This window comes from Papaver somniferum, chromosome 5 (assembly GCF_003573695.1).
Source record: "Papaver somniferum cultivar HN1 chromosome 5, ASM357369v1, whole genome shotgun sequence".
In the NCBI taxonomy this organism is placed as follows: Eukaryota; Viridiplantae; Streptophyta; class Magnoliopsida; order Ranunculales; family Papaveraceae; genus Papaver; species Papaver somniferum.
In genome coordinates, this window is record NC_039362.1 from 56,757,482 (window position 1) to 56,783,885 (window position 26,404).

General features: G+C 36.8%; 1 protein-coding gene across 1 annotated transcript; it reads right to left on the minus strand.

Annotated features, from left to right (window-relative positions):
* Positions 1-1,320: 1,320 nt before the first annotated feature.
* LOC113279076 lies at positions 1,321-21,516 on the minus strand. The gene is made up of 4 exons (XM_026527788.1): positions 21,091-21,516; positions 2,494-3,239; positions 1,855-2,134; positions 1,321-1,500 (listed from the first exon to the last, which is right to left on the minus strand). The coding sequence occupies exons 1-4, from the start codon at positions 21,514-21,516 to the stop codon at positions 1,321-1,323; spliced, it is 1,632 nt and encodes a 543-aa protein (XP_026383573.1).
* Positions 21,517-26,404: the final 4,888 nt, after the last annotated feature.

The window sequence follows — 26,404 nt, forward strand, 5'->3', positions numbered from 1 at the left end:
TGTCTATAAGGTTATAATCTCAAGTAAACCCAGTCTCCAACATTGAATGACCTTTCAGTCCTTCCCTTATCAGCTTGCTGCTTAATCCTGTGTTGAGCATACTCTAAGGCTTATTTGTGTAATCTTCCCATCTCTAGTCTCTGCTGTAAATAATCTTCTGCCGCAGCATGAATTCCTGCTTGAGAAGAGAGAATCCCAAATTGTGGAGGGTCATAGCCATACAGGGCTTCAAATCGAGTGAGCTTTAAGCTGGTGTTATAAGCAGTATTGAACCACCATTTAGCCAAAGGCAGCCATGTGGCCCACTTGGAAGCCCTAGAACTTTTCATGCATCTCAGATAAGATTCTAAGCAAGCATTCACCCTTTCTGTTTGTCCATCTGTTTGGGGGTGATAGGCAGTGCTGAGATGTAGTGAAGTCCCCACCTTAGCAAACAACACCTGCCAAAAGTTGTTGATGAAAAATGTTATCTCTGTCAGACACAATGGACTTTGGCATGCCATGCAGTTTAAAAACTGTATTTATGAAGCTTTTAGCAACTGAAGCTGCTGTGTAAGGATGGCTTAGAGCAATGAAATGGCTATATTTGGTAAGCCTATCCACCACCACTAGAATCACTTCTCTCCCCTCAGATTTTGGAAGCCCTGTGATGAAGTCCATACAAATGTGGTCCCAAGCTTGGTTTGGAATTGGTAAGGGTTGTAGCAATCCAGCTATAGGTGTATTAAAACCCTTATGTTGTTGGCAGACATCACACTCCTTGACATAGGTTAATATGTGCTTCTTCACTCCCTTCCAGTGAAAGTATAGTTTAGCCTTTTGATAAGTTGTTTGCCCTCCTGAATGACCCCCAACTGGAGAAGAGTGAATAACAGCTATAATTATTTTTCTGATATCTCCACTCTGGACAACATACAATCTCTGCTTATATCTTAGAACACCTTGTTGGTAAGAGAATCCATCCACTTCCTTGTTAGTGACTGCTAATTCAGGAATTAACTTCTGAGCCAGGGAATCATTGCTATAACTGTCTTGAACCTCTTGTATCCATGAAGGAAGGATGTGAGTAATTGCTTGACAAGTTGCCTCTTCATCCCATTCAACTCTAGACAAAGCATCTGCTACTAAGTTATCATCTCCATTCCTATACTTCAGTTCATAATTATAATCCACAAGTTTAGCAAGCCACTTCTGTTGCAGCATTGAATGAATCCTCTGGTCCATGAAATGCTTGATACTTTGATGATTAGTGTATATAGTGAACTTGTTGCCCAATAAGTAAGTTCTCCATTTAGTTACTGCTAGTACAACATCCATCATTTATTTTTCATAAGTGGATAAGGCTAAGAATCTAGAGCCCATACCTTTGCTGAAAAAGGCTATTGGCCTCTTTTCTTGCATTAATGCAGATCCAACCCCAACATCACAAGCATCAGTTTCTACTTCAAAAGGTTTATTGAAGTCTGGGAGTGCTAAAACAGGAGTAGTAGTAACAACCTCCTTCAGTAGTTGAATATTGTTTGAGCTTCATTATTCCATTGGAACTTGTTCTTCTTAAGTAGCTCAGTTAGGGGTTTGCAGATAAGACCATAACCCTTAACAAACTTTCTGTAGTATCCAGTGAGTCTCAAGAACCCCCTGAGATCTCTTAATGTAGCTGGGATTGGCTAATTCACCATACAAGCAACTTTCTCAGGATCAGCAGCAATACCATCTCCATAAATATTGACCAAAAGAGCACTTGCTAAGCTTATCAAAGAGAAAATGCTCTTTAAGCAACTCCAAGGTTGTAGTTAGGTGTTGGATATGGGTTTCCATGTCTGGGATGTATATGAGTATGTCATCAAGGAATACCAGTATAAATTTTCTCAAATAAGGCTGGAAAATATCATTCATTAGAGCTTCGAAGCTTGTTGGAGCATTTGTAAGCCCAAATGGCATTACCAAGAACTCATAATGTCCCTGATGTGTCTTGAGGGATGTCTTGTGGATGTCAGCTGGAAAAACCCTTATCTGATGATAGCCAGCTTTCAAGTATATTTTAGTAAATACCTTAGCTCCCTTTAGCTCATCTAGAAGCTCATCAATGACAGGTATTGGATACTTATTCTTGACTGTGATTTCATTTAACCTTCTATAATCAACACAAAATCTCCAACTCCCATCTTTTTACTTAACAAGTAGTATTGGAGATGAAAATGGACTATGGATTGGCCTAATAACCCTAATAGTTAACATTTCATGCACCAATTTTTCTACTACATCTTTTTGAATGTAATGGATTCTATAGGGTCTCTGATTTGGTGGAGTTGATAGGGGTTGTAATGGAATATGGTGATCATGATTCCTAGTGGGAGGAAGAGTAGTGGGTTCTTTAAATATGGACTGAAAAGAGTTCAAGAGTGGTTGGAGGTCAGGAGGGGTTATGGTTTGTTTCTCTTCACCAGTGATGGAAAACAAATGCCCATCCCATGCTTGTGTTTCTTCATATACTTGTCACACTCCTCTCCTGTCATTAGTGATATACCAGTAGATTCAGTAATGCCATGTAATACCATATTCTTCCCATTCCCGTGGAAAGAAATTGTTAACTTCTTGAAGTCAAACTGCAGAGGATTTATTCCTTTCATCCAATCTACTCCAAGTACCATGTGACAGCCTCCAAGAGCTAATACCTTCATATCAAATTGAAACTTATTGCCTTGCATTTCCCATTGGAAGTTTGGACACTTAGATGAACTAACTAACTTGTTTCCATCAGCAACAGCTACTTGAAAGGAAGCTGTTTGCTCAATAAAACACCCACTTAGTTTGGCTATTTTAGGATCTATAAAGCTATGTGTGCTGCCACTATCTACCAAAATAGTGATATGATGCTTATTTTGAGTTTTGCCATGAATTTTAATTGTACTTTGGGATATGTTACCTGACAAAGCATGAACTGAGATTTCTACTTCCTCATCAGTCACTTCTTGTATTACTGGAGAGTTGGAAGGTGAATCTTCTTCAGAGAAAACTGGCTTCTCCTCCTCAGCTACCAACATAAATAGCTGTTGCTTGATGCATTTATGACTAGTCTTGAATTCTTCATCACAGTTGTAGCATAACCCCTTGTCCTTCATAGCCTTCATTTCAGCATAAGTAAGTCTTCTAACTGGAGGCAGTCTTGGGCTGGTGGAGACATTCCCTCTTGGTGATGGTGAAGTAGACTTTGGGCTAGTGACCAAATTTCTATGGCCCTGAGGAATGAATAATGGAGGTAATCTTGTAGTTGCAGGAAATCCTACACTACACTTCTCACAAGATTTCATTAACATTCAACTCATTTTGGATTAACAATCCTAATTTTATTGATGAATCTTTGAACAATCTTACAAGAAAAGATAAAGGAATCAAGAATAACCACTGCTCTAAATTTTCTCTCTCCTATTTACTTGCTTCTCACTCAAAAAATATCTCTCTCTTTCCTTTACAACTGAACGACTATTTATAGGGAATTACATAGTGGATGACAGCTAATCTGTCCTTTATTTTCGGATATGACTTGCGACATTATCGCAACCTTATAAATATTAATCTCGCAAAACTTCCTTATTTTCGCAGGACCGTCACACTTTTCTCATGATTTGGTTGATGTCGTTTCTGAAGTTGTTCTGCGACACTGTCGTGTTGTGTTGTTAATAATTTCGTTAAGGCATTATTGCTGCGAGATTCTGATCCTACATCTTGCCTCTTCTCATATCTTATTTTCGAAGTAGAGAACGATGTGAGAAATGCCGCAGCTATCCATCACTTCATATTCTGCATTTATCATACGTATCCTTTCTTCTATCTGTTTCTTGACACGTCTTCTGTAACCGCTGCTTTTCAACCGCTCACGTATTTTCGCATTAATTGTGTTTATCTTCTCGAAAATCTCCTCTATATATACTCTTCTTACTCTCCCTTTTCTTCTTTTTTACTCTCTTTTTCATCTTCTCTGCAACTTCATCATTTTCTCCGTAAATTCCTCTGCTGTAATTTTTCTTCTATCTTCCTTCTTCAATCTTCTTAATTCTTCGTCCATTCCCATACTCTATATTCAGATATGCCTCCCAGTGGTCAAAAACATGAGAAAACCTTAAAGGAAGTTCAAAAAGATCTTGTCGAGAAAGGTTTCACACTTTCTACCATTCCTGGTGAATGTAGTTGCAGGAAATCCTACAATACACCCCTCGTATGATTTTATCATTGATCAGCCTATTTTTAGGTTTACACTCTTAATTTTATTGATTAATTTCTGATTATTCTTACAAGGAAAATAAAGAAATCAAGAATGATCTCTGCTCTCAACTTTCTCTCTCCTATTTACTTATCTCTCACTCAAAAAAGATCTCTCCCTCCTTTACAACTCGAATGACTATTTATAAGGAAATACATAGTGGATGACAACTAATCTGTCTTTTATTTTCGGATATGGTTCGCGATATTCTTGCAACCTTATAAATGTTAACTTCACAAGCTCTCTAATTTTCGCAAGACTATCACATCTTTCCCATGATATTTGCTGACGTTGTTTTCTGAAACTGTTCTGCGACGCTATTGTGCAATTCCATTGATAATTTCACTGAGACACAATTGTTGCGAGAATCTGATCCTACATCTTGCCTCTTCTCAAATATTCTCTGAAAAGTAGAGAATGATTTGAGAAATGTCGCAACTCCTTATCTTTTCATATTCCACATTTATCACACGTACTCTCCCTCTTCCACTTATTTCTTGACAAGTCTTCTGTAACCGCTACTTTTCAACCGCTCACGTCTCTTCGTCTTAATGGTGTTTATTTCTTCGAGAAGTAAATTTTCTTTATATACTCTTCTCCCTCCCTCTTTCCACTTTTCTTTTTACTTTCTCTTCTATTTTTATTCTCTCATCTCTGCAACTCTGTCATTCTTCTACAAATTCTGCTGCTGTAATTTTTTATTCCTTCAATTCTTTTACTTTCCATACATTCCCATACCCTTTATTCAATCATGGCTCCAAGTGGTCATAGATATGAGAAGAATCTTCAAGATTTCCAAAAAGATCTTGCTAATAAAGGTCTTACACTCTCCCCCATTCCTGATGTGAATGCCAAATCAATTCTTTATGTCAAGCTTTTCTCCAATCAAAATTGTGATGATCAATCAATCATAATTTCTCTAGGTCAAATTCTCGCAGGTCTCCCTCTTCCTCTTTATAACCCAGACATTCCTTTATTTTATGAAATTCTCGCTCATCCGGGATTTTTGCGAGCCATTTTCCAACTAAGTGGGGATTGCATCCGTCTAATGCTAGAGTTCGCTAATCATGGTGCTGGTAGAGGATCTCTTTACTCCAGTGAACTTAGGGATCCAAAATTCGCAGACCTAGAAATAGTTGCTGAGAAGTATACAGTGGCGAATTTCTTTGAAAATTACGAACTTATCTCCATGAAGAAAGAGAATACTCGCTGGGGTATTCGATTAAGAAGAAAAGATAACATTGATGAATCCAAAATTCTTATGCAAGATATTGACTGGAATTCTGGTAAAAACAAAACTCCTCGCTAATCCAAAGATGACAAATGGTGCGTGTTTCCTTTAATGCTAAAGGGTCCTTACATTGCTGGATCAAACGTTCTTCCTGCGAATCTCGCAGCATATCAACCTTAGGTTTTCTCCTGGCCCGAAAAGGAGAAGGAGGTATACTTATCCCATTTAACTCATTTTATACTTCTTTATTGATTTTTACTATTATATTCGCTAACTCTTGCGATATTCCGCAGATCCAAAAACTAAAAGATAGTTATAACAGGAATGGGAAATCTAGTACTCTGTTAGCTCTTCGCTCATATACAGATGAGGTAAGAAATTTTCTCTTCTGACTTTAAATAGTACTGTCATTCCCATGCTCCCATTTCTTACTTCTATCTGTATGTGAAGATTATTGCTGAAGTAGAAGAATCTGCTGATGCTGCGAAGATTGGCGGTAAAGGTAAAGGTGCTCTTCGCAGAGAAAAATCAACTGGTCCTCCTCCAAAGAAAAGAAAAGTGCGTTCTTATTCTCCTTAAAATGTTCTTCCTAACGAGAATTCTGAAAGTGACAAGGATGATGAGGATAATGATGATCTCGCTGGAACTGAAAATTCTCCACCCGAATCTTCTATAGCTAAGCTTTCTGGCATCTTTTCTGATTCTCTACAAGGAATGGGAGATAGCCAGTTCACAAATACCTACAAAGCTCTCACTACCCTTTGTGATGTCCCTTTACTAGATGGTGATAGCTCTCTTCGCGGAGTTTCTAGATCAGTGACTCCCGACTTCTTGCATTCTCTCAATAGTTTGGTATACTTTCATCTTTTTACTTCTTCATTGTTATAACTCAAAATCTATTTCTATATTAATATTTTTTATTTCTTTTCGCAGGCTGGAAAAGCTTCTTTTGCGGTTGCCTCAGATCTAGAGAGAAGACGCGAAATTCTTGAAAAGAAAAATCTTCAATTTCGCAAAAGGAATGAAGAATTGGAAGTTGAAGTTAAAGGTCTTCGCGAGAAGATTAGACAATTATAAATTGATTCTTCCTCTTATAAGAACAAAATTTTTAGTCTTCAACAATCTAATAATCATCTTTATGGTATATTACTTTTCTCTTTTCTCTTTATTCATTCATCTTATTGTTTTATCTTATTTAAATGATCCTTTTTGCAGACATTTATGGTCTTTCTGATGAAGCTACCCTTCTTCGTTCATTTCCTAATGCCTTGGATAATGATACCCTTCTTGAACGTCTTAACAATTCCTTAAATAGCTTTTCTAATGATAAAATTTCATCTCTTTCTCTAAATGAACTTAGATCACAATTTCGCATCTTAGAAATTGATCATAGATCCAGTTTAGGCTTAGCTAACAGATTTAAACGTCTCCTTATTGATTCCAAACAGAAAACCAATGAGTTGAGAACCAAGATTAGCGGTCTCATAGATGATAAAGATCGTATCTCTGATCAAGGTGCCAAGGCTCTGGCGAAATTCCAAGAGGCTCTCCTTGAAGTTCAACTTGAGCGAGATGAAGCTAACCGCAAGAATATTGAACTCTGCGAAAGGGAAAATCAAATTCGTTCTCGTCTTCTCATAAGTAGTGAGGAAGAATTTGTCTGGGCTGCGAAAATTTTAGATGATGCTAGAAAAGATTTAGGTGTAAATGTTAGTCTCTAAGTTGAACATACAGCCTTGATTAGAGACATGATTTCTGACAGAGAAGGTTGCTAATTGCTCTTCTTTACTAATCTTTTGTTTCTTATAGATTTTCATCAAATTAATAATTGGTTGTCTTTTTTTCGCAGATTCTGAAAATAAATATCGTGAAAAGATTCAAGAACTTGAAGCTGAAAAGGAGGAACTCGCAAAGAATATTTCTTCTCGCAACGACAAGTATTCTAGATTGAAGAATCAAATCAAAATCACCATTGAAAATTTTAAGAATGATGCTACACATTTTCGCAATCAAACCATCCAGATGGTTTGTGATGATCATAATATCCCACATTCTGATTACCCTTGTCTTTTAGAGGAAATCCCACAGAATACTCCCAATTTGATTATCTCTGATAGTGAAGATGACGATGAAGAATCTGATAGTGATGGAAGTTCTGATGGTGATGAGGATTCTGACGCAGATGAAGAAGGAAATAAGTCTGATGAAGATAATGAAGGATTAACCAAGAAATAGTCTTTATTTCTTCTTTGATTCTTTGTAGCACTTGTATATTTATTTCTTCTTTCTGTATATTTGTGTTTCTTTCATTTTGTCCTGCGTAAATTAAAACAATTATTATTTGCAATACAGTTAATCAATATAATCATTAATTCTTGAATTTTTGAGTAAACCTCTCATATGGAGACAAATAGCATTTTCTAATTTCATACATTCCCATACTTGCCTCTGTTATTAGAATCCAAATGAGAGATTTCATAAACTTATTCTTATTGTACAATTTTGCAAGCTCTTGCGAAGTGAATTTTGTTTCTTTTCAAAATCTCATTCCCATGTGGTCTTATTTTGCCTTCCTAATTAAAGGTATTATTATGCCACCTCTTGTCATTGCGACAAAATCGCAGGACGTCCTTGCACTTTCATGCAATAACCCATTGATTTTGCCTTAACTTTTTCTTCTGTATTATGGCCTCTTCAGGAATATTGCGACAATATGACAAGCCTAAATATTCTTGCGAAAATAAAGCCCCATGACATTGCCGTCTTGCGATGAAATCGCAGGACGTCTTCGCACTTTCATGCGAAAACCCATTGATCTCATCTTTTTCTTTTGTATTATTGCCTCTTCAGGAATGTTGCACAAATATGACAAGCCTTAATTATCCTTGCGAATAATAAGCCTCATGACATTTGCGTCTTAAGACACTTATCATCTCCCTAATGGAGGGTGCCGCCCTTATCTTCCCCCTGGTTGCCCCTTCAAGGAGGCGTACTTCTACCATACAAGGTTAGATCCTCCCATCAAGTCTTAACAACAACCAGTTGTTTTCGCAGCCTCTTATCCCTTTTACCTATAGGGATTATGGTTACGAGACTGCACCCTAAGTGGGGTTTTCTTCGGGCCGAGTGCAGTATAAGCCAAGACTTGTCAAGAATGGCAAGGACGCTTCAAACGCCCTCGACACTCTTGACTCAACCGTGTACCTCGGCGCATTGATCAGATATGCACTCCTTGGGAGAGTTCTTATTACCTTATTCGCCCAACCTAAGTCATATGCTTAAGTTGAGAATCCAAGGTGCCTCTCCTGGATGGGCTTTATTGACCCCAAATCTCCATGACTCAGGTTCCGGTGGTGGTGTAGCCTTTCCCTGAGTCATGTAATAGGTACCCCCTAATATGACATACTTTAGGTCTTACATTTGCCTCTTGCGAAATTTTATTCGCGAACTAGGGTGTACGCCATAAAGGTTCGCCTCTTTCTCTTTTGTCATTCTTTTCTGATTCTTTTCTGTAAAATTCATTATCTCTGCGGGAGTCTCGCAATTTATAATATTGTATCTGAATTTCACAATCTCAATTTTGTTGTTCAATCAAATGTACTTTTGAGAATTTTACTTATTGCGAGATTATCGCAACAACTTAATCATTCATACATTTCTTGTTTTTATTACTTTTGCCCTCCTCTGCTTCTTTATGATTTTCTGCTACTGCTTCCTTGGTAATGGTATATTCATCCTTTTTACCCTGAGCTAGCATTGATTTTGTAACATCTCTTCTCCTTTCTTTTCGATTGTATCCACCATCAACTTCTCACTTCTTTGTACATCCTTGACTTTATGTCGCCAGTTTTCCTTCTTATTTGCTCTTCCTTCGCAAGATTCTATCTCAGTTTTGTAACATTTCTTTCCTTCAACCCAATCTCCCTTTATGATTCCTACACCATTGGGGTGAGGGAATTTGATGCATTGATGGAAAGTTGAATGTAGCCAAGGTCGACCAATTAATGCATTGTAGGGTGATTCTACATCAACAACACAGAATGAGATTTCTGAAGATATTCCCTTCAATGGAATTTGCATAGTAACCTCCCCTTTAGGCTTGTTTGCAGTACCACTAAAACCATATATCTTATATGTTGATGGTATAAGATCATCATCTCTTCCACCCATGGTTTTATAAGTATGATAAAATAAGATGTTCACAGAGCTTCAAGTATCGACTAGGATTCTATTGATTGCCCATGAATCTTCAGCTTCATCATCCTCATCTTCTTTTGGTTTTGGATTAATCTCTAATTTTATTACCAATGGATTGTCATGCATCTCTTCTCCTTCGGGAACTTCTTCTGCGGTAAAAGAAATTTTCTGTTTCTGCCATTCTTCTAGTTGCGAAATTTTCGCAATATTCATAATTTATTTTCCATTATTATCTCTTGCGAACACTCGACTTAAAACATTATCATGAAAGTCTTCAATTGTCTTATATGAATGTACGATAGAGTGACAGAATAGATTTTTTGCTTTTGCACCCACTTCTATGAAGAATGTTTCTTTCTTTTTCATTGTATTCATTTTGTGATGTTCTGGTGGTGGTGGTAATGGTTGAGGTTGTGGATTCCCTACCAGAAAGTCGTTTAATTTCCCTTGATCTATCATTCTCAAAATAATCCTCTTTATATTTCTGCAATCGTTTGTGGTATGCCCATGAAAATGATGATAAGAACAAAATTCATGACTTCTGTGATTTGGAGGTGGTTCCGTTCCCATTTTCCATCAAGATTATAACTTCCCATATCTTCTCCACACTTGCATTTAGAGGTGGCATCTTGATTTCTTCCCATACTACCTTATGACCTCCTTGTCCTCTATTAAAGTTTGGTCTTTGACCTCCATAAGTTTCTTGCGGTTGATCGAGTCTTTGAATCTTGTTATTTCCTCCACGACTGTAGAAATTTCTTTTTCTTTCATACTCTTCTTGATCTTGACTTCCCATAGCTACCAACTTCTGCTGATTGTTACCTGTCACCTTTTCTTGTTGTACTTGCGAAGTATTCGCCACTGTATTTAGTAGCTTGGGTAATAAGCTTGCATCGCTGCTTGTGAGCTGGTATTCGCAACTGGATATGATTCCATTTCATTTTGTCTTTCCTCCAAATCAATGTATTCTTCTTGAAGTTCTCGCAATTCAGTCATTGTAATAGTATTCTTGACTCTGAAAATTTGGACATACAACAGGTTTGTTGCAAACATAGAATTGATAAATGATAATATGAGATATCTCTCATCTACACGGCCATCCATTTCCCTACACATGGTTCTCCATCTTTTAGTCAAGTGTTTCAAACTTTTACCAATCCTTTGTTTTCTATACCAGGTCGTGAGGAATTATTACTTATATATGCTCCCAAGAATGTGGTCTGCAAATGATTGAAGGAGGTTATTGTGTTCTTTGGTATACCTTCAAACCATTTTAACGCCTCTCCTGTTAAGCTGGATGCGAAATATTTACACAATACCGCATCATGATTTTCCCATTGTAACATGGACCTCACATAAGCTTTAATGTGTTGAATTGCACAAGTTGTTCCATCGAAAATGCTGGTTAATGCGGGCAAATTGCATTTCGGTGGTATTCCTCCTAATTGTACTTCTTTGGTAAATGGAGTTTTCGCAGCTTCTTCTATTGCTTCATCCAATTGTCTTCTACCTACTTCTCTTCTGTTATTTAGCATTCCTCTCATTTCTTCTAATTCTTTCAAGATTTGTTGATTTACTCCTGAATCTTGACCCATTGGTCTCTTTAATTTTGCTTCTCTTCTTCTGCGTTCACATTTATCTTCTCTTGCGAAATTTTGTATCTCTTCTTCATTATCCTCATCTCGTCTTCTTCTGCGATTCTCTTCCTCATCCCTATCTTGAATTCGCAAGTGATGATGTCGTTCATTTTCCCCTCCATAATTTTGTTCATTTCTTATCAACTCAATTCGCTGTCTTTCAGCCATTCTCTTCACTTTATCATTATTCCAGTTTTTTATACGCCTTCTTTATCGGTTGTCATGATTGTTCTGGCGAATTGTCTCCTGAAGCTCTTGCTATTCCATTTCCGCTCTCAACTTTTCACGTTCGCAGATTAAACGTGCTTGTTCAGCATTATGTCTTTCAATTTCTTCTTCAATTGTCTGTTGATTTCTTTGATTTTCTCTCACATGTAAAATTCTTCTTCCCTCCTCTTGATTTCCTTCGCCATCTTGGTTACTTTGTCTCTGAATTTGCCCGTTCTCTTGATTTCCTCTAATTTTCCTATCATCAAAAGTTTCATTTTGTGGAATGTAACGATCATCAATTCTTTCTCTATTTTCGCGATATTCTTCATTAGGATTTGACATTTCTTCCTGAATATTGTTTCCAACATTGATTGTAGGTGAATTTTGCCTCATTTCTCTTCTAGTTGATCTGGAATATGATTTTGTAATACTTCTCGATATTCTATTCTGCAATATGATATTCTCCATCCTTAATTCGTGATTTTGTCATGTTAAATCTGCACGCTCTTCCGTCTCAGCTCTTCTTTCCTCATGTATTCTTCGTCTCAATGTTTCTAACGCTCCAATTTCTTCATCTCCATGAATTATTCCTTCATCTGCTTCTTGATTTTTCTCTTCCTGTCTGTAATTTATATTTTGTTGTTCTTCTTCTATTTCTTCTGCTGAATTTGATCGCCAAGTGTGTACGCTCACTCTGTCATAATCTGTATTTCTCTCTTGAACTAGTGTTTGTTGAATGGGTGATTGAATTATATTTTATCTATTATTTCTCCTTCTAGTAGATTCTCCCATTTCACTTCTTTCTATTCCAGCAATTCTTTTGCTTCTTCTAATAGTAGTTGGTTGTTCGGATGTATTTCTTCTTCTAGCCATTTCTTCAATGCTAACAGTGTTTCAAGAAATTATGAAAAATTCTTAATCAACTACTTTAAATTTTCACAAATCTCAATGTTAATCTTCGATTTTTTCTAGAATAGTCTTCAATCTTCAATCTTCAATCGTCCCTGTTTCTAGCGCCATTATGTAGTTGCAGGAAATCTTACAATACACCCCTCGTATGATTTTATCATTGATCAGCCTATTTTTAGGTTTACACTCTTAATTTTATTGATTAATTTCTGAATATTCTTACAAGGAAAATAAAGAAATCAAGAATGATCTCTGCTCTCAACTTTCTCTCTCCTATTTACTTATCTCTCACTCAAAAAAGATCTCTCCCTCCTTTACAACTCGAATGACTATTTATAAGAAAATACATAGTGGATGACAGCTAATCTGTCCTTTATTTTCGGATATGGTTCGCGATATTCTCGCAACCTTATAAATGTTAACTTCGCAAGCTCTCTAATTTTCGCAAGACTATCACATCTTTCCCATGATATTTGCTGACGTTGTTTTCTGAAACTGTTCTGCGACGCTATTGTGCAATTCCATTGATAATTTCACTGAGACACAATTTTTGCGAGAATACGATCCTACAGTGAAAGTGCCAAATCAATTCTTTCTATCAAACTTTTCTCTGATCAACATTGTGATGATCAATCAATCATAGTTTCACTGGTTAAAATTCTCGCAGGTCTCCCCATTCCTCTTTATGACCCAGATATTTCTCTGTTCTATGAGATTCTCGCTCACTCGGGATTTTCGCGAGTTATCTTCCAATTGAGTGGGGATTGCATCCGTATGATGATGGAGTTCGCTAACCGTGGTGCTAATAAAGGATCTCTTTATTCCAAAGAACTTAGGGATCCTAAATTCGTAGATCTAGAGATAGTCGCTGAGAAGTATACAGTAGCGAATTTCTTCGAAAATTATAAATTAATATCCATGAAGAAAGAGAATACTCGCTGGGGTATTCGCTTGAAAAGGAAGGATGTTATTGCTGAAGATAAAATGCTCATGCATGACATTGATTGCATTCTGGAATAAATAAAACCCCTCGCCAATCCAAAGATGATAAATGGTGCGTCTTCCCCTTGATGCTGAAAGGACTCTATATTGCTGGTTCTAATGTTATTTCTGCGAATCTCATCGCTTATCGACCCTGGGTATTCTCTTGGCCTGATAAGGTGAAACAGGTATATTTCTTCCAATTTCGCATACTTTATGTTTCTTTATTTATCTTTACTCTTTTGTTCGCTGATTCTTGCGACATTCTACAGATCCAGAAACTGAAAGATAGCTAACGCAGGACTGGGAAAGCCAATACCTTGCTAGCTCTTCGCTCATACACAGATGAGGTAAGAAATATTCTTTCATGATTTTAAACAATATATTGTTGCCTCTGTTTCTTATCTTCATTTGTGTGCGAAGGTTATTGCTGAAGTAGAAGAACCCACCAAGGCTGCGACGACTGGTGATAAGGATAAAAATATTCTTCGCAAAGGAAAATCATCTGCATCCTCTTCAAAGAAAAGAAAGAGAGGGAATTCTCCTCCTCCTTCAGATGTTCATTTCCTTGATAGTTCTGAAGATGATGAAGACAACAAAGATGATGATGACGACTCTGCTGCGAATAAAGATTCTCCACCTGAATCCTCTATGGCACAATTATCTAGTATCTTCTCTGATTCCTGGCAAGGTATGGGAGATAATTGCCTCGCCAGTATATGCAAAGATCTCGCAACTATCTGCGATACTCCTTTGTTGGATGGTGATAGTTCTCTTCGTGGAGTCTCCAGATCAGTGACTCCTAGCTTCCTAAATTCCCTCAATAGTTTGGTATGCTTTCGTCTTTTTATTTCTTCATTATTGTGACTCAAAATTTCTTTTTATTTTAATTATTTTTTGTATTTTCTTCGCAGGCTGGAAAAGCTTCTTTCGCTGTTGCCTCAGATTTGGAGAGGAGACGCGAAATTCTTGAAAAGAAGAATCTTCAATTTCGTACGAAGAATGAAGAACTGGAAACTGAAGCTAAAGGTCTTCGTGAGAAGAACGAATAATTAGAAGCTGAAGTTAAAGGTCTTCGCGAGAAGAACAAACAACTGGAAACCGACACTTCTTCGCAAAGGAAAAAAATTTCTACTCTTCAAAAAGCTAATGATCATCTCTATAGTATGCAATTTTTCTCCTTTCCTTTCATTCATTCATCCTATTGTCTTATCTTATTTGATTAATCCTTTTTGCAGACATTTATGGTCTTTCTGATCAAGCCATTCTTCTTCGTTCATTTCCCGATGCCCTAGATAATGATACTCTTCTTGAACGTCTTAATAAATCTTTTAATAGTTTCTCTAATGATAAAATTTCATCTCTGCCTTTGAATGAACTTAAATCCAAATTTCGCCTATTAAAGATTGATCATAGATCTAGTTTAGGTTTAGCCAACCAATTTAAACCTTGTTATCTCAATTATAAAGAGAAGATCAATGAATTAAGAACCAAGATTAGCAAACTTATAGATGATAAAGATCGTATCTCTGATCAAGGTGTTAAGGCTTTGGCGAAATTCCAAGAGACTCTTCTTGAGGTTAAACTTGAACGAGATGAAGACAATCGTCAAAATGTTGTGCTTAGCGATAGAAAAAACCAAGTTCGTTCTCGTCTTATCATAAATAGTGATGATGAGTTCGCTTGGGCCGCGACAATCTTGGATAACGCCAGAAAAGATTTAGGTGTAAATGTTAGTCTCCAAGTTGAGCATACAACCTTGATTAGAGATATGGTTTCTAAGAGAGAAGGTAATTAACTGTTTTCCTTTATTAATCTTTGGTTTTTCACGAGTTTTTATCAAGTTACTGATTAATTGCTATATGCTTCGCAGGAACTGAAAGTAGATATCGCCAAAGAGTTGAGGAACTTGAAGCTGAAAAAGAGGAACTTGCAAAGAATCTTTCTTCTCGCAACTACAAATATTCTAGATTAAAGAATCAAACCAAGATCACTGTTGCGAACTTTAAGAACGACGCTCTGCATTTTCGCAATCAAACTATTCAAATGGTTTGTGATGACCATAGTATTCCTCACTCTGATTATCCTTGTCTCTTGGAGGAGATCCCAAAGAACATTCCTAGTCTGACTATCTCTGGTAGCGAAGCTGATGATGAAGAATCTGATGGTGATGAAGGTTCTGATGGAGATAAAGGTTCTGATGCAGACGAAGAAGAGAACAAGTCTAATGAAGATGATGAATTATCAACTAAGAAGTAGTCTTTGTTTCTTTATTTGATCTTCTGTAATACTTGTACATTTATTACTTCTTTTTGTATATTTGCGAATTCTTTTGGTTCCCCATATTCCTTAATATATGGGTTTCTTTCATTTCGACATGCATTCATTAAAACAATTCTTCCTTGCAATACGGTTAATCAACATAATCATTAATTTTTGAATTTTTTCGTAAATCTATCATGTGGAGACAAATAACATTTTCTAATTTCATTCATTCCCATACTTGCCTCTGTTATTTGTATCCAAATGAGAGATTTTGCAGATTTTTCTTATTTTGTGCCTCAACTTCGCATTTGTTTATGTATAATTTCGCAATCATATGCGAAGTGAATTTTGATTCTTTTCAAAATATCATTCCTGTATGGTCTTATTTTTCCTTCCTAGTTAAAGGTCTTATTATGCCACCTCTTGTCATTGCGACAAAATCGCAGGACATCCTTGCATTTTCATGCAAAAACCCATTGATCTTGTCTTAACTTTTTCTTTTGTATTATTGCCTCTTCGCATTTGTTGCGACAATATGACAGGCCTAAATATTCTTGCGAAAATAAAGCCCCATGACATTGCCGTCTTGCGACGAAATCGCAGGACGTCTTCGTACTTTCATGCGAAAACCCATTGATCTCGTCTTATCTTTTTCTTTAGTATTATTGCCTCTTCATAATTGTCGCACAAATATGACAAGCCTTAATACTCTTGCGAGTAAAAAGACTCATGACATTTGCGTCTTAAGACACTTATCAGCTCCCTAATGGAGGGTGTCGCCCTTATCTCCCCCTGGTTGCCCCTTCAAGGAGGCGTACCTATACCATACAAGGTTGGCTCCTCCCATCCGGTCTTAACAAAAAGACCAGTTGTTTTCGCAGCCTCTTATCCCTTTTACCTATAGGGCTTATGGTTACGAGACTGCACCCTAAGTGGGGTTTTCTTCGGGCCGAGTGCAGTATAAACCAAGACTTGTCAAGAATGGCAAGGTACGCTCCAGACGCCCCTGGCACTCTTGACTCAACCGTGTACCTCGGCGCCTTGGTCAGATTCTGCACTCCTTGGGAGAGTCCTTATTACCTTAGTCGCCCAACCTAAGTCATATGCTTAAGCTGAGAATCCAAGGTGCCTCTCCCGGATGGGCTTTATTGACCCCAAATCTCCATGGCTCAGGTTCCGGTGGCGGTGTAGCCTTTCCCTGAGACATGCAATAGGTACCCCCTTATATGACGTACTTTAGGTCTTACGTTTGCCTCTTGCGAAATTGTATTCGCGAACTAGGGTGTACGCCATAAAGGTTCGCCCCTTTCTCTTTTGTCATTGTTCTCTGATTGTCTTTTGTAGAATTCATTATCTCTGCGAGATTATCGCACATCATCATATCGTATTTGCACTTCTCAATCTCATTTTCATCATTCAGTAAAATGTATTTTTGAGAATTTTATTTGTTGCGAGAGTGTCGCAACAAATCAATCATTCATACACTTATTATTTTTATTACCTTTTCCATTCTCTGCTTCTTTGTTATTTTCTGCTACTGCTTCCTTGGTAGTGGTATGTTCACCATTTCTTATTCTGAGCTAGCATTAGTTTCACAACATTTCTTCTTCTCTTCGTTCGATTGTATCCACCATCAATCTCTCACTTCTTTGTGTCTCTTTGATTTTGCGTCGCCAACTTTCCTTCTTGTTCGCTCTTCCTTCCCAGGATGCTACCTCAGTTTCGTAACATTTCTTTCCTTTAACCCAATCTCCCTTTATGATTCCTACACTGCTGGGGTGAGGGAATTTGATGCACTGGTGGAAAGTTGAAGCTACACCTAGAATCCCATGTAGCCAAGGTCGACCAATTAATGCATTGTAGGGTGACTTTACGTCAACAACACAGAACAGGATTTCAGAAGATATTCCCTTCAATGGAATTCGCATAGTAACCTCCCCTTTAGGCTTGTTGGAAGTACCATTAAAACCATATATCTTATATGTTGATGGTATAAGATCATCATCTCTCCCTCCCATGGTTTTATAAGTATGATAGAATAAGATGTTCACAGAGCTTCCGGTATCGATTAGAATCCTATTAATTGCCCATGAGTCTTCAACTTCATCATCTTCATCTTCTTTCGGTTTTGGATTAATTTCTAATTTTACCACTAATGGATTGTCATGTACTTCTCCATCTTCAGGGACTTCTTCTGCGGTAAAAGAAATAGTCTGTTTCTGTCATTCCTCTAGCGCCGAGATTTTCGCAATATTCATAATTTCTCTTCCATCATTGTCTCTTGCGAACACTCTACTCAAAACATTGTCATGAAAATATTCAATTGTCTTGTATGAATGTATGATAGAGTGACATAATAGATTCTTTGCTTTTGCACCAACTTCTACGAAGAATGTTTCCTTCTCTTTCACCGTGTTTACTCTGTGATGCTCTGGTGGTCGTGGTAGTAATGGTTGAGATTGTGGGTGTTCTACCAGAAAGTGGTTTAGTTTTCCTTGATCTATCATTCTCAGAATAATTCTCTTTATGTCCGTGAAAATGATGATAAGAACAGAACTCATCACTTCTGCGGCTTTGAGGTGGTTCCGTTCCCATGTTCCATGGTGTTGGTATATTCGCCATCAAAATTATAGCTTCCCATATTTTCTCTACACTTGCATTCAGAGGTGGCATCTTGATTTCTTCCCATACTACCTTGTGACCTCCTTGTCCTCTATTATAATTTTTTCTTTGACCTCCATAAGTTTCTTGCGGCTGATCAAGTCTTTGAATCTTATTTTTTCCACCAAGATTGTAGAAATTTCTTTCTCTTTCATACTCCTCTTTATCTCGGCTTCCCATAGCCACCAATTTCTGTTGATTGTTGCCCGTAACCTTTTCTTGTTGTACTTGCGAAGTGATCGCTACTGTGTCTATTAGTTTAGGTAATAAGCTTGCATTCGCTGCTTGTGAATTGGTGTTCGCAACTGGGTATGATTCCATTTCATTTTTCCTTTCCTCTAGAGCAATATACTCTTCCTGAAGTTCTCGCAGTTCGGTCATTGTGATGGTGTTCTTGACTCTGAAAATTTGGATATACAATAGATTGGTTGCGAACATAGCATTGATAAATGATAAGATAAGATATCTCTCATCCACACGGCCAGCCATTTCACTACACATAGTTCTCCACCTTTTAGTTATGTGCTTCAAACTTTCGCCAATCCTTTGTTTTAATCCAAACACATCTTCAATACCAAGTCGCGAAGAATTGTTACTTATATATGCCCCCAAGAATGTGGTCTGCAAGTGATTGAAATATGTTATTGTATTTTTTGGTAGACATTCGAACCATTTTAACGCCTCTCCTGTTAGACTGGATGCAAAATACTTGCACAATACGACATCATGATTTTCCCACTGCAACATGCACCTCACGTAGGCTTTAATGTGTTGAATTTCACAAGTTGTTCCATCAAAAATGTTGGTTAATGCGGGCAAATTGCATTTCAGAGGTATTCCTCCTAGTTGTACTTCTCTTGTAAATGGAGTTTTCGCAGCTTCTTCTATAGCTTCATCTAATTGTCTTCTGCCTACTTCTCCTCTATTATTTAGCATTCCTCTCATTTCTTCCAATTCTTTTAAGATTTGTTCATTTACGCCTTAATTTTGATCCATTGGTCTGTTTAATTTCGCCTCCCTTCTTCTGCGTTCATGTCTTTCTTCTCTCGCGAAATTTTGCATTTCTTCTTCATCATCCTCATCTCGTCTTCTCCTGCGATTCTCTTCCTCATCTCTATCTTGAATTCGTATATGATGATGTCTCTCATTTTCCCCTCCATATTTTTTTCATTTCTTATCAATTCCATTCGCTGTCTTTCAGCCCTCCTCTGTACTCTATCATACTCTTCATTGAGATTACCGTTATTCCGGTTTTGCGTACGCCTTATTTCTCGATTGTCATGATTGTTCTGGCGAATTGCCTCCTGAAGCTCTTGTTCTTCCAATTCCGCTCTCAATATTTCACGTTCGCAAGTTAAACGTGCTTGTTCAGCATAGTGTCTTTCAATTTCTTCTTCAATCGTTTGTTGATTTCTTTGAGTTTCTTTCTCATGTAAAATTCTCCTTCCTTCCTCTCGATTCCCTTCGCCATCTTGATTATTTCGTCCCTGACATTGTCCATTCTCTTGATTTCTATTATTTTGCCTATCATCAAAAGTTTCATTTTTTGGAACGTAACGATCATCAGTCCATTCTCTATCTTCGCGATGTTCTTCATTAGGGTTTGGTATTTCTTCTCGAATATTATTTCCAGCATTAACTGTGGGTGAGTTTCGACTCATCTCTCTTCTAGTCGATCTTGAATATGATCTTGTAGTACTTCTCGATCTTCTACTCTGTAGTTTCATATTTTCCATCCTCAATTCATGATTTTGCCTTGTTATATTTGCACGTTCTTCTGTCTCAGCTCTTCTTTCTTCATGTATTCTTCGTCTCAACATTTCTAACGCTCCAATTTCCTCATCTCCATGAATTATTCCTTCATATACTTCTTGATTTCTCTCTACCTGTCTATGGTTCCTGGTTTGCTGCTCTTCTTCTACTGAATTTGATCGCCAAGTGTGTACACTCACTCTATCATAATCTGTTGTTCCATTTTGTACCGGTGTTTGCTGAATTGGCGGTTGAACTTTATTTTCTCCAATATTTCTCCTTCTAGTAGATTCTCCCATTTCACTTCTCTCCCTTCAAGCAAGTCTTTTACTTCTTCTTCTAGCAGTTGTCGGTTGTTCCGATACATTTCTTCTTCTAGCCATTCTTTCAATACTAACAAATTGTAAGAGATTATGTAAGTTTTTTTTACCAATTACTTTCAATTCTAATAAATCACAATATTAATCTTCAAGTTTTTCTAGAACAATCTTCAATCTTCAACCCCCTTCCCTGTTTCTAGCGCCATTATGTAGTTGCAGGAAATCCTACACTACACCCCTCACAAGATTTCATTAACATTCAACTCATTTTTGGATTAACAATCCTAATTTTATTGATGAATCTTTGAAAAATATTATAAGAAGAGATAAAGGAATCAAGAATAACCACTGCTCTAAATTTTCTCTCTCCTATTTACTTGCTTCTCACTCAAAAAAGATCTCTCTCTTTCCTTTACAACTGAACGGCTATTTATAGGGAATTACGTAGTGGATGACAGTTAATCTGTCCTTTATTTTTGGATATGACTTGCGACATTATCGCAACCTTATAAATATCAATCTCGCAAAACTTCCTTATTTTCGCAGGTTCGTCACACTTTTCTCATGATTTGGTTGATGTCGTTTCTGAAGTTGTTCTGCGACACTGTCGTGTTGTGTTGTTAATAATTTCTCTAAGGCATTATTGCTGCGAGATTCTGATCCTACAAATCTGTTAGTTCTGAGCTTCTTAGCTGTGCTATCAATGAGGACTTCCTGCATTCTGGCTAAGTAAATAGCCTTCTCTAGTGTGACTGGTGAAAACATTTGAACAACAATCCTTAACTCTTCATTTAGTCCACTGATAAAACTGGAAGTGAAGTAATCTTCAGTAAGGTGTCTGTTCTTAGCTAACATCAATGCTTTCAACTGCTCAAAAACCTCTTGATATTCTAATACAGTTCCCACCTGACTCAATTTGTTAAATTCCCCTACTATATCATCATGTCCAAGCTCTTGAAAGCGTGAACATAGATCCTTAATGAATACACCCCAAAAAATATACTCTTTGCCCACATTATAATCTTGGAACCATACATCAGCTCTCCCTTCTAAATACATTAAAGCAACATGTACCTTTTTCTCATCATTCATTGGATGCAGATGGAAGTATTTAGATCATTTTCTAACCCACGATCTAGGATTAACCCCATCAAATTTAGGAATATCAACTTTAAGCTTATGAGTATGAGCAAAATTACAACTCTCACCAGATGCAAAATTACCACCATTGAATCGATCAGTACGATTATGAATTACGGGAGTTTCGAGTATTCCATCACCAAATCTAGCAGTTTGGTCTCGAAATTCTTCCATTAACTTCTTCGATTCTGTTCTGAACAGCTCCATCATAGTAGACATCAACAACGGTGAAGGTGAATCTTTCTTAGATTTAATTTCCAACACTTCCTTAGCTAAGTTCTCATTAGCTTGCAGAACCGATGTTAACTGCTTTGCTAAAGCTTCAAATTCAGCTTTACTCACCATGGTTTAGGTCACTCAGAATCGAGTGCTCTGATACCACTTGTAGTGATTACTACTACAATGGTTATGCATAAACGACTCTTAGCACAAGAATAGGGATGACAGGATAATGAGAAGAAGGATAAGAAGTGAAGTTAGGGTTTGACAGAAGAAGAAAAGGAAGAGAGAGAGAGCTCGAAGAAGAAGATTAGATTGATAACTCAGTAATTCATTACCCCCTCTCTCACAAACACAAAGAGATTATAAGGGTAGTATTCACCTGGCCAGTGTGCGAAGCACACGTCTCAACTAATAACGGTAAAGTAATAATAATAATTACGGACACAGTTAATGATTAGTTATAAAGGCACCCATCCAGATGGTTAGCCCATAACTGGGACATGACAGTTTTAAGAAGGATAACTAGGGTTTGGAATAACCATTATTGTGAGTACGCATAGCTATTTCCAACGATTTTCATCTTGCAATGTTTTTAGGTTTATTTATTTAAATTCTAAAAGTTTATTTGGAAGATGATTTTGCAGTATTAATCTTTATGGTTTTATATATTGCATCTTGTTATCGGATATGTGTGTTTGCGTCCGTGAACTATGATTGTCTCATACATGGTCGAAAGTTAAGTCTTTCATATGTCATTATGCAAATATTGATAAAAGATTGAATGAACTTTTGACAACAAAAGTTAAGCCTATTATATCATTATTCAAATATTGATGAAAGATATGATGAACTTTTGTTTACGAAGATGAAGTATATTATATGTCTCTATGCAAATATCGATGAAAAATAGAATGAATCTTTGAATATTCCGCAGTATTGGTTTTCATGATCCACATCTTTGTGTAAATACTATGCGGCTCCGTAAGTTTTCTTATGTTGAGCATTTCTGATTAAATTAATCATTCGTTCTCTTGTGGTTAATGTAATTGAGTATTTTGTATATAAATTCACATTTCATGTGATTTGTTAATTTCCAAAGAAATCCTTCTTTTCTTATGAAAGTAAGGTCGCTCTCGTTGTTCTTTCTGGAATGACATTTTATGAGGGAGAGTTCTTATTTGAACTTGTGCTTAATTGCCATATATTTGTGGGGAGTGCGGATGTGGAATATTATAGGGGTTATCTTGTATCTTTATAAACTCCTCGATGAATGCATTTAGCTTCGGATATATGATTGCATCTAAACAAAGTTGATATGTGGTTCTCTTTTGGTCATGAAGTATCTCTATGGAAATTTCATTAGGATCTCACTAGTTTTCGTACCTTTGCCAATTTATATTGAAAAAAGGGGGAGTGGTTTTCATGTGAGATGAAGTATTGACTAAGGGGGAGTGATACATATCACCATAGTATTGTTGTCAAAGTTGTAATACAATTGAACTTTAATGTTGTGTAAGCTATTGTTTTCTCATTGTTATAGCCACGGATCTTCAACAACTATGATTCTGAGTTGAACACATTTATAATCATTGGAGTAATTGGAAGTGACGAATATTTCGAGTAATGTTGAAGAACCAAGGAGATCAAGAATTTGGATGAGAAGCTACAAAGTTTATTTATTTTGTAATCTATATATATTGATAGTTTTTCACTAAAATTGACAAAGGGGGAGATTGTTAGAGAACTGCTCGGTCGAACTCACAAGCGTTGTTATCTCAAGCTTGTTTGTCGAGTTTAGTTGTCAAAACTATAAGTCTTTATTTCTAGTCTACTTATAGCTACGTATCGGATTAAGATAGTAAGTGTAGTTGAGCTTTAGACTTCACGACGTTCATCGAATGAAGACGAATAACTACTCAAGGGAACTTGTGGAACTTCATCAACAAAAGGTATGTGGAGACTTGAACTCATCTATCACTCAAAAATATATCTACTCTATCTCCTATTTGAGACAAAAAGTCATACTGCTATATAGACTTCAATTATACACATTTGGTATTTCGAGCCGAGTTTATCTCGCTTATCTATTTCTCGAAATATGTGTTGGTAAGCTTTCTCTTTAACCAAGTTCATCTTTTATTCTTGAAGAAAGTCGAAAGATGATCATGTGAAAATCGCCTTGTAACATCTTACATGATTAGCGTGAGACAGTCATTTGATGTAGACTCGGAATGTTTCGTATTGATCATTCGATCACTTGAAAATTGCTTTGAGGCTAATAGTTTGTGTGAGACAGCTATTGTCGCCTTCCAAGAATGTTTCAATGATTGAAATGAGGTTTTAGAACATGTAACCATGATTGGATATAAACATAGTATGTATTCACATTTGTGTAAAGTCCAAAACCGGGAACCATGGTATGCGTATCCGTAAGCGTACTGGTTGGTTGTTGGAAGTCCGGGAACTAAGTATGCGCACCTGTACGCGTACTAGCGGAAGTTCAAGTTTTGTGAATTTCTGCTGAAGTTTGGAAGTGTAAAATGGTATGCGTACCCGTACGCGTACTGGCATAACCAAACTCAGTCCGGCTACTTAGGTATGCGTACCCGTTTGCATACTTAAGTAGGTTATGTTCTAAAATCGGTTTGTTCATGAACTAATACATTTATATATAAGGAATGCAATCTTTTGTAAACCGTGGCTATAATGTTCATGAAATGATTCGAATGAATCAAAATCGATTTTGCTTCAATTGTGTCTTATATACTTCTATGAGAATATAAACAATTGAACAACTCTCTAACTAGTTTCATTTGAGTCATTTGAACTAGTTATGATAAAGATGAATAAGGTTGATAGGAAAGTGCTCATATGGCTAACCATTGTTCAACCAACTAAGTGTACACGTTTAGGTACGGTTACCTTTATCTAAATGATGGTACATTTCATTTGTGTATAACAAGCTAAGTTCGATCTAACATTTGAAAGATATTAGATTGAATCTAATCAGGTTTTCATCTAACGCTGAATATTGAATGCTTTGTTACCAAGGTAACATTGATTGTAAACCCTGATTTGAAGACTATATAAAGGAGAACTTTAGCAAATGGGAAACCTAATCCCCACACCTCCTGTGTGATAGTAGTTGCGACTAGAGTTGATTCTCCTTTAACCTTAGGTTTTTCACGAAACCATGTAGGTTAACGACTTGAAGACTTCATTGGGATTGTGAAGCCAGACCCAACTATTTTCTCTTTAGTTGCGTGTTCTGATCTTGCTGTTTTTTTTTATCGTGATTGAGTACTATCTTCTTTAAGATTTGGTCGAGATTTATTCTCCGATAGGCAAGATTGAAAAGTAGTCACAAACATCTTCCTCTCATCGTTTGTGATTCCACAATATCTTGTTTCGTTAATCGATTAAGATTATTGTAAGGTAATTGATAATACTAGGCTGTTCTTCGGGTATATAAGTCCGGTTTATCAATTGGTTCCTGTTCACCTTGATTTATCAAAAGACGGAACAAAACTCATAGGTACATCTGTGGGAGACAGATTTATCTATTCAATGGACTTTTCTGTATGAGACAAATTTTTTTATCAAGTCTTCGACTTTGGGTGTTAGCAAATCTTAGTTGTGGGTGAGATCAGCTAAGGGATCAAGTTCGCAGAATCCGGCGTGGTTCAAGAGGCGTAAGGAATGCAACTGTACCTTGATCAGTGTGAGATTGGTTAGCGCTCAACTACATTCCAGTCCGAAGTTAACTTGGTAGTAGGCTAGTGTCTGTAGCGGCTTAATACAGTGTGGTGTTCAAATCTGGACTAGGTCCCGGGGTTTTTCTGCATTTGCGGTTTCTTCGTTAACAAAATTTCGGTTGTCTGTGCGCATTATATTTGTTTATATAATTGAAATATCACAGGTTGTGCGTAAGTTCAATCCATTGTGAATCCAACCTTTGGTTGTTGATTAAATTGATTGACACTTGGATATTGGTTTTTGATCCCGTCCAAGTTGTTTCTTATATTAATCAGGCTCACAAATTTCTATCTGTTTGATTTTCTGATTACATTAAGAAACAAAGATATAACTCTTTGATATATTTCTTGATTGATCTCGTTTTATTAGTTGGTACTCTCAGAATTATATTGGAGTTAGTCCATACAGATTACTAAGTGAAATATTGGGTGTGGTTGTTGTACCCCCGTTTTTCAGAATGTTTGCTTAATAATGATTATGAAGATGAGAAACCTTTCGAAAGTCCTAGTAACAATGATAAATTTATTCCAAATCTGGTCCATGATGACGACTATTCGCCTATCCAAAAGGAGGAGACTGGATATGACATTACCATTGTTATAAACGGTGTAACGTACTCGAACGAAGATTTTAGGATTTGCACCAATGAATTAGATTTTCTGGGAGATGATTCTGATTCCGATTCCAATGAAGAGGTAGTTGAAGGGATGATGATTGAGAATGAAACCGAATTGATTAATATGTGGAAGACCCAATTGAGCTTGCCAATGGTTGTAATGATGATGAGATTTCAGTTGAAGCATAATGACTTTCAAAAAGTTTGATAGAAGACCACGAGACACATGAGGTAAATAATCCCGAG

Coding starts and splice junctions, on each gene's coding strand:
- LOC113279076 (XM_026527788.1), bottom strand. CDS start 21,516: ATGAATGATGAGAAAAAGGTACATGTTGCTTTAATGTATTTAGAAGGG. Junction 3,240..21,090: donor AGCTCAGAACTAACAGATTT/GTAGGATCAGAA, acceptor TTCATTCCTCAG/GGCCATAGAAATTTGGTCAC. Junction 2,135..2,493: donor ACAGGAGAGGAGTGTGACAA/GTATATGAAGAA, acceptor TGTTGATTATAG/AAGGTTAAATGAAATCACAG.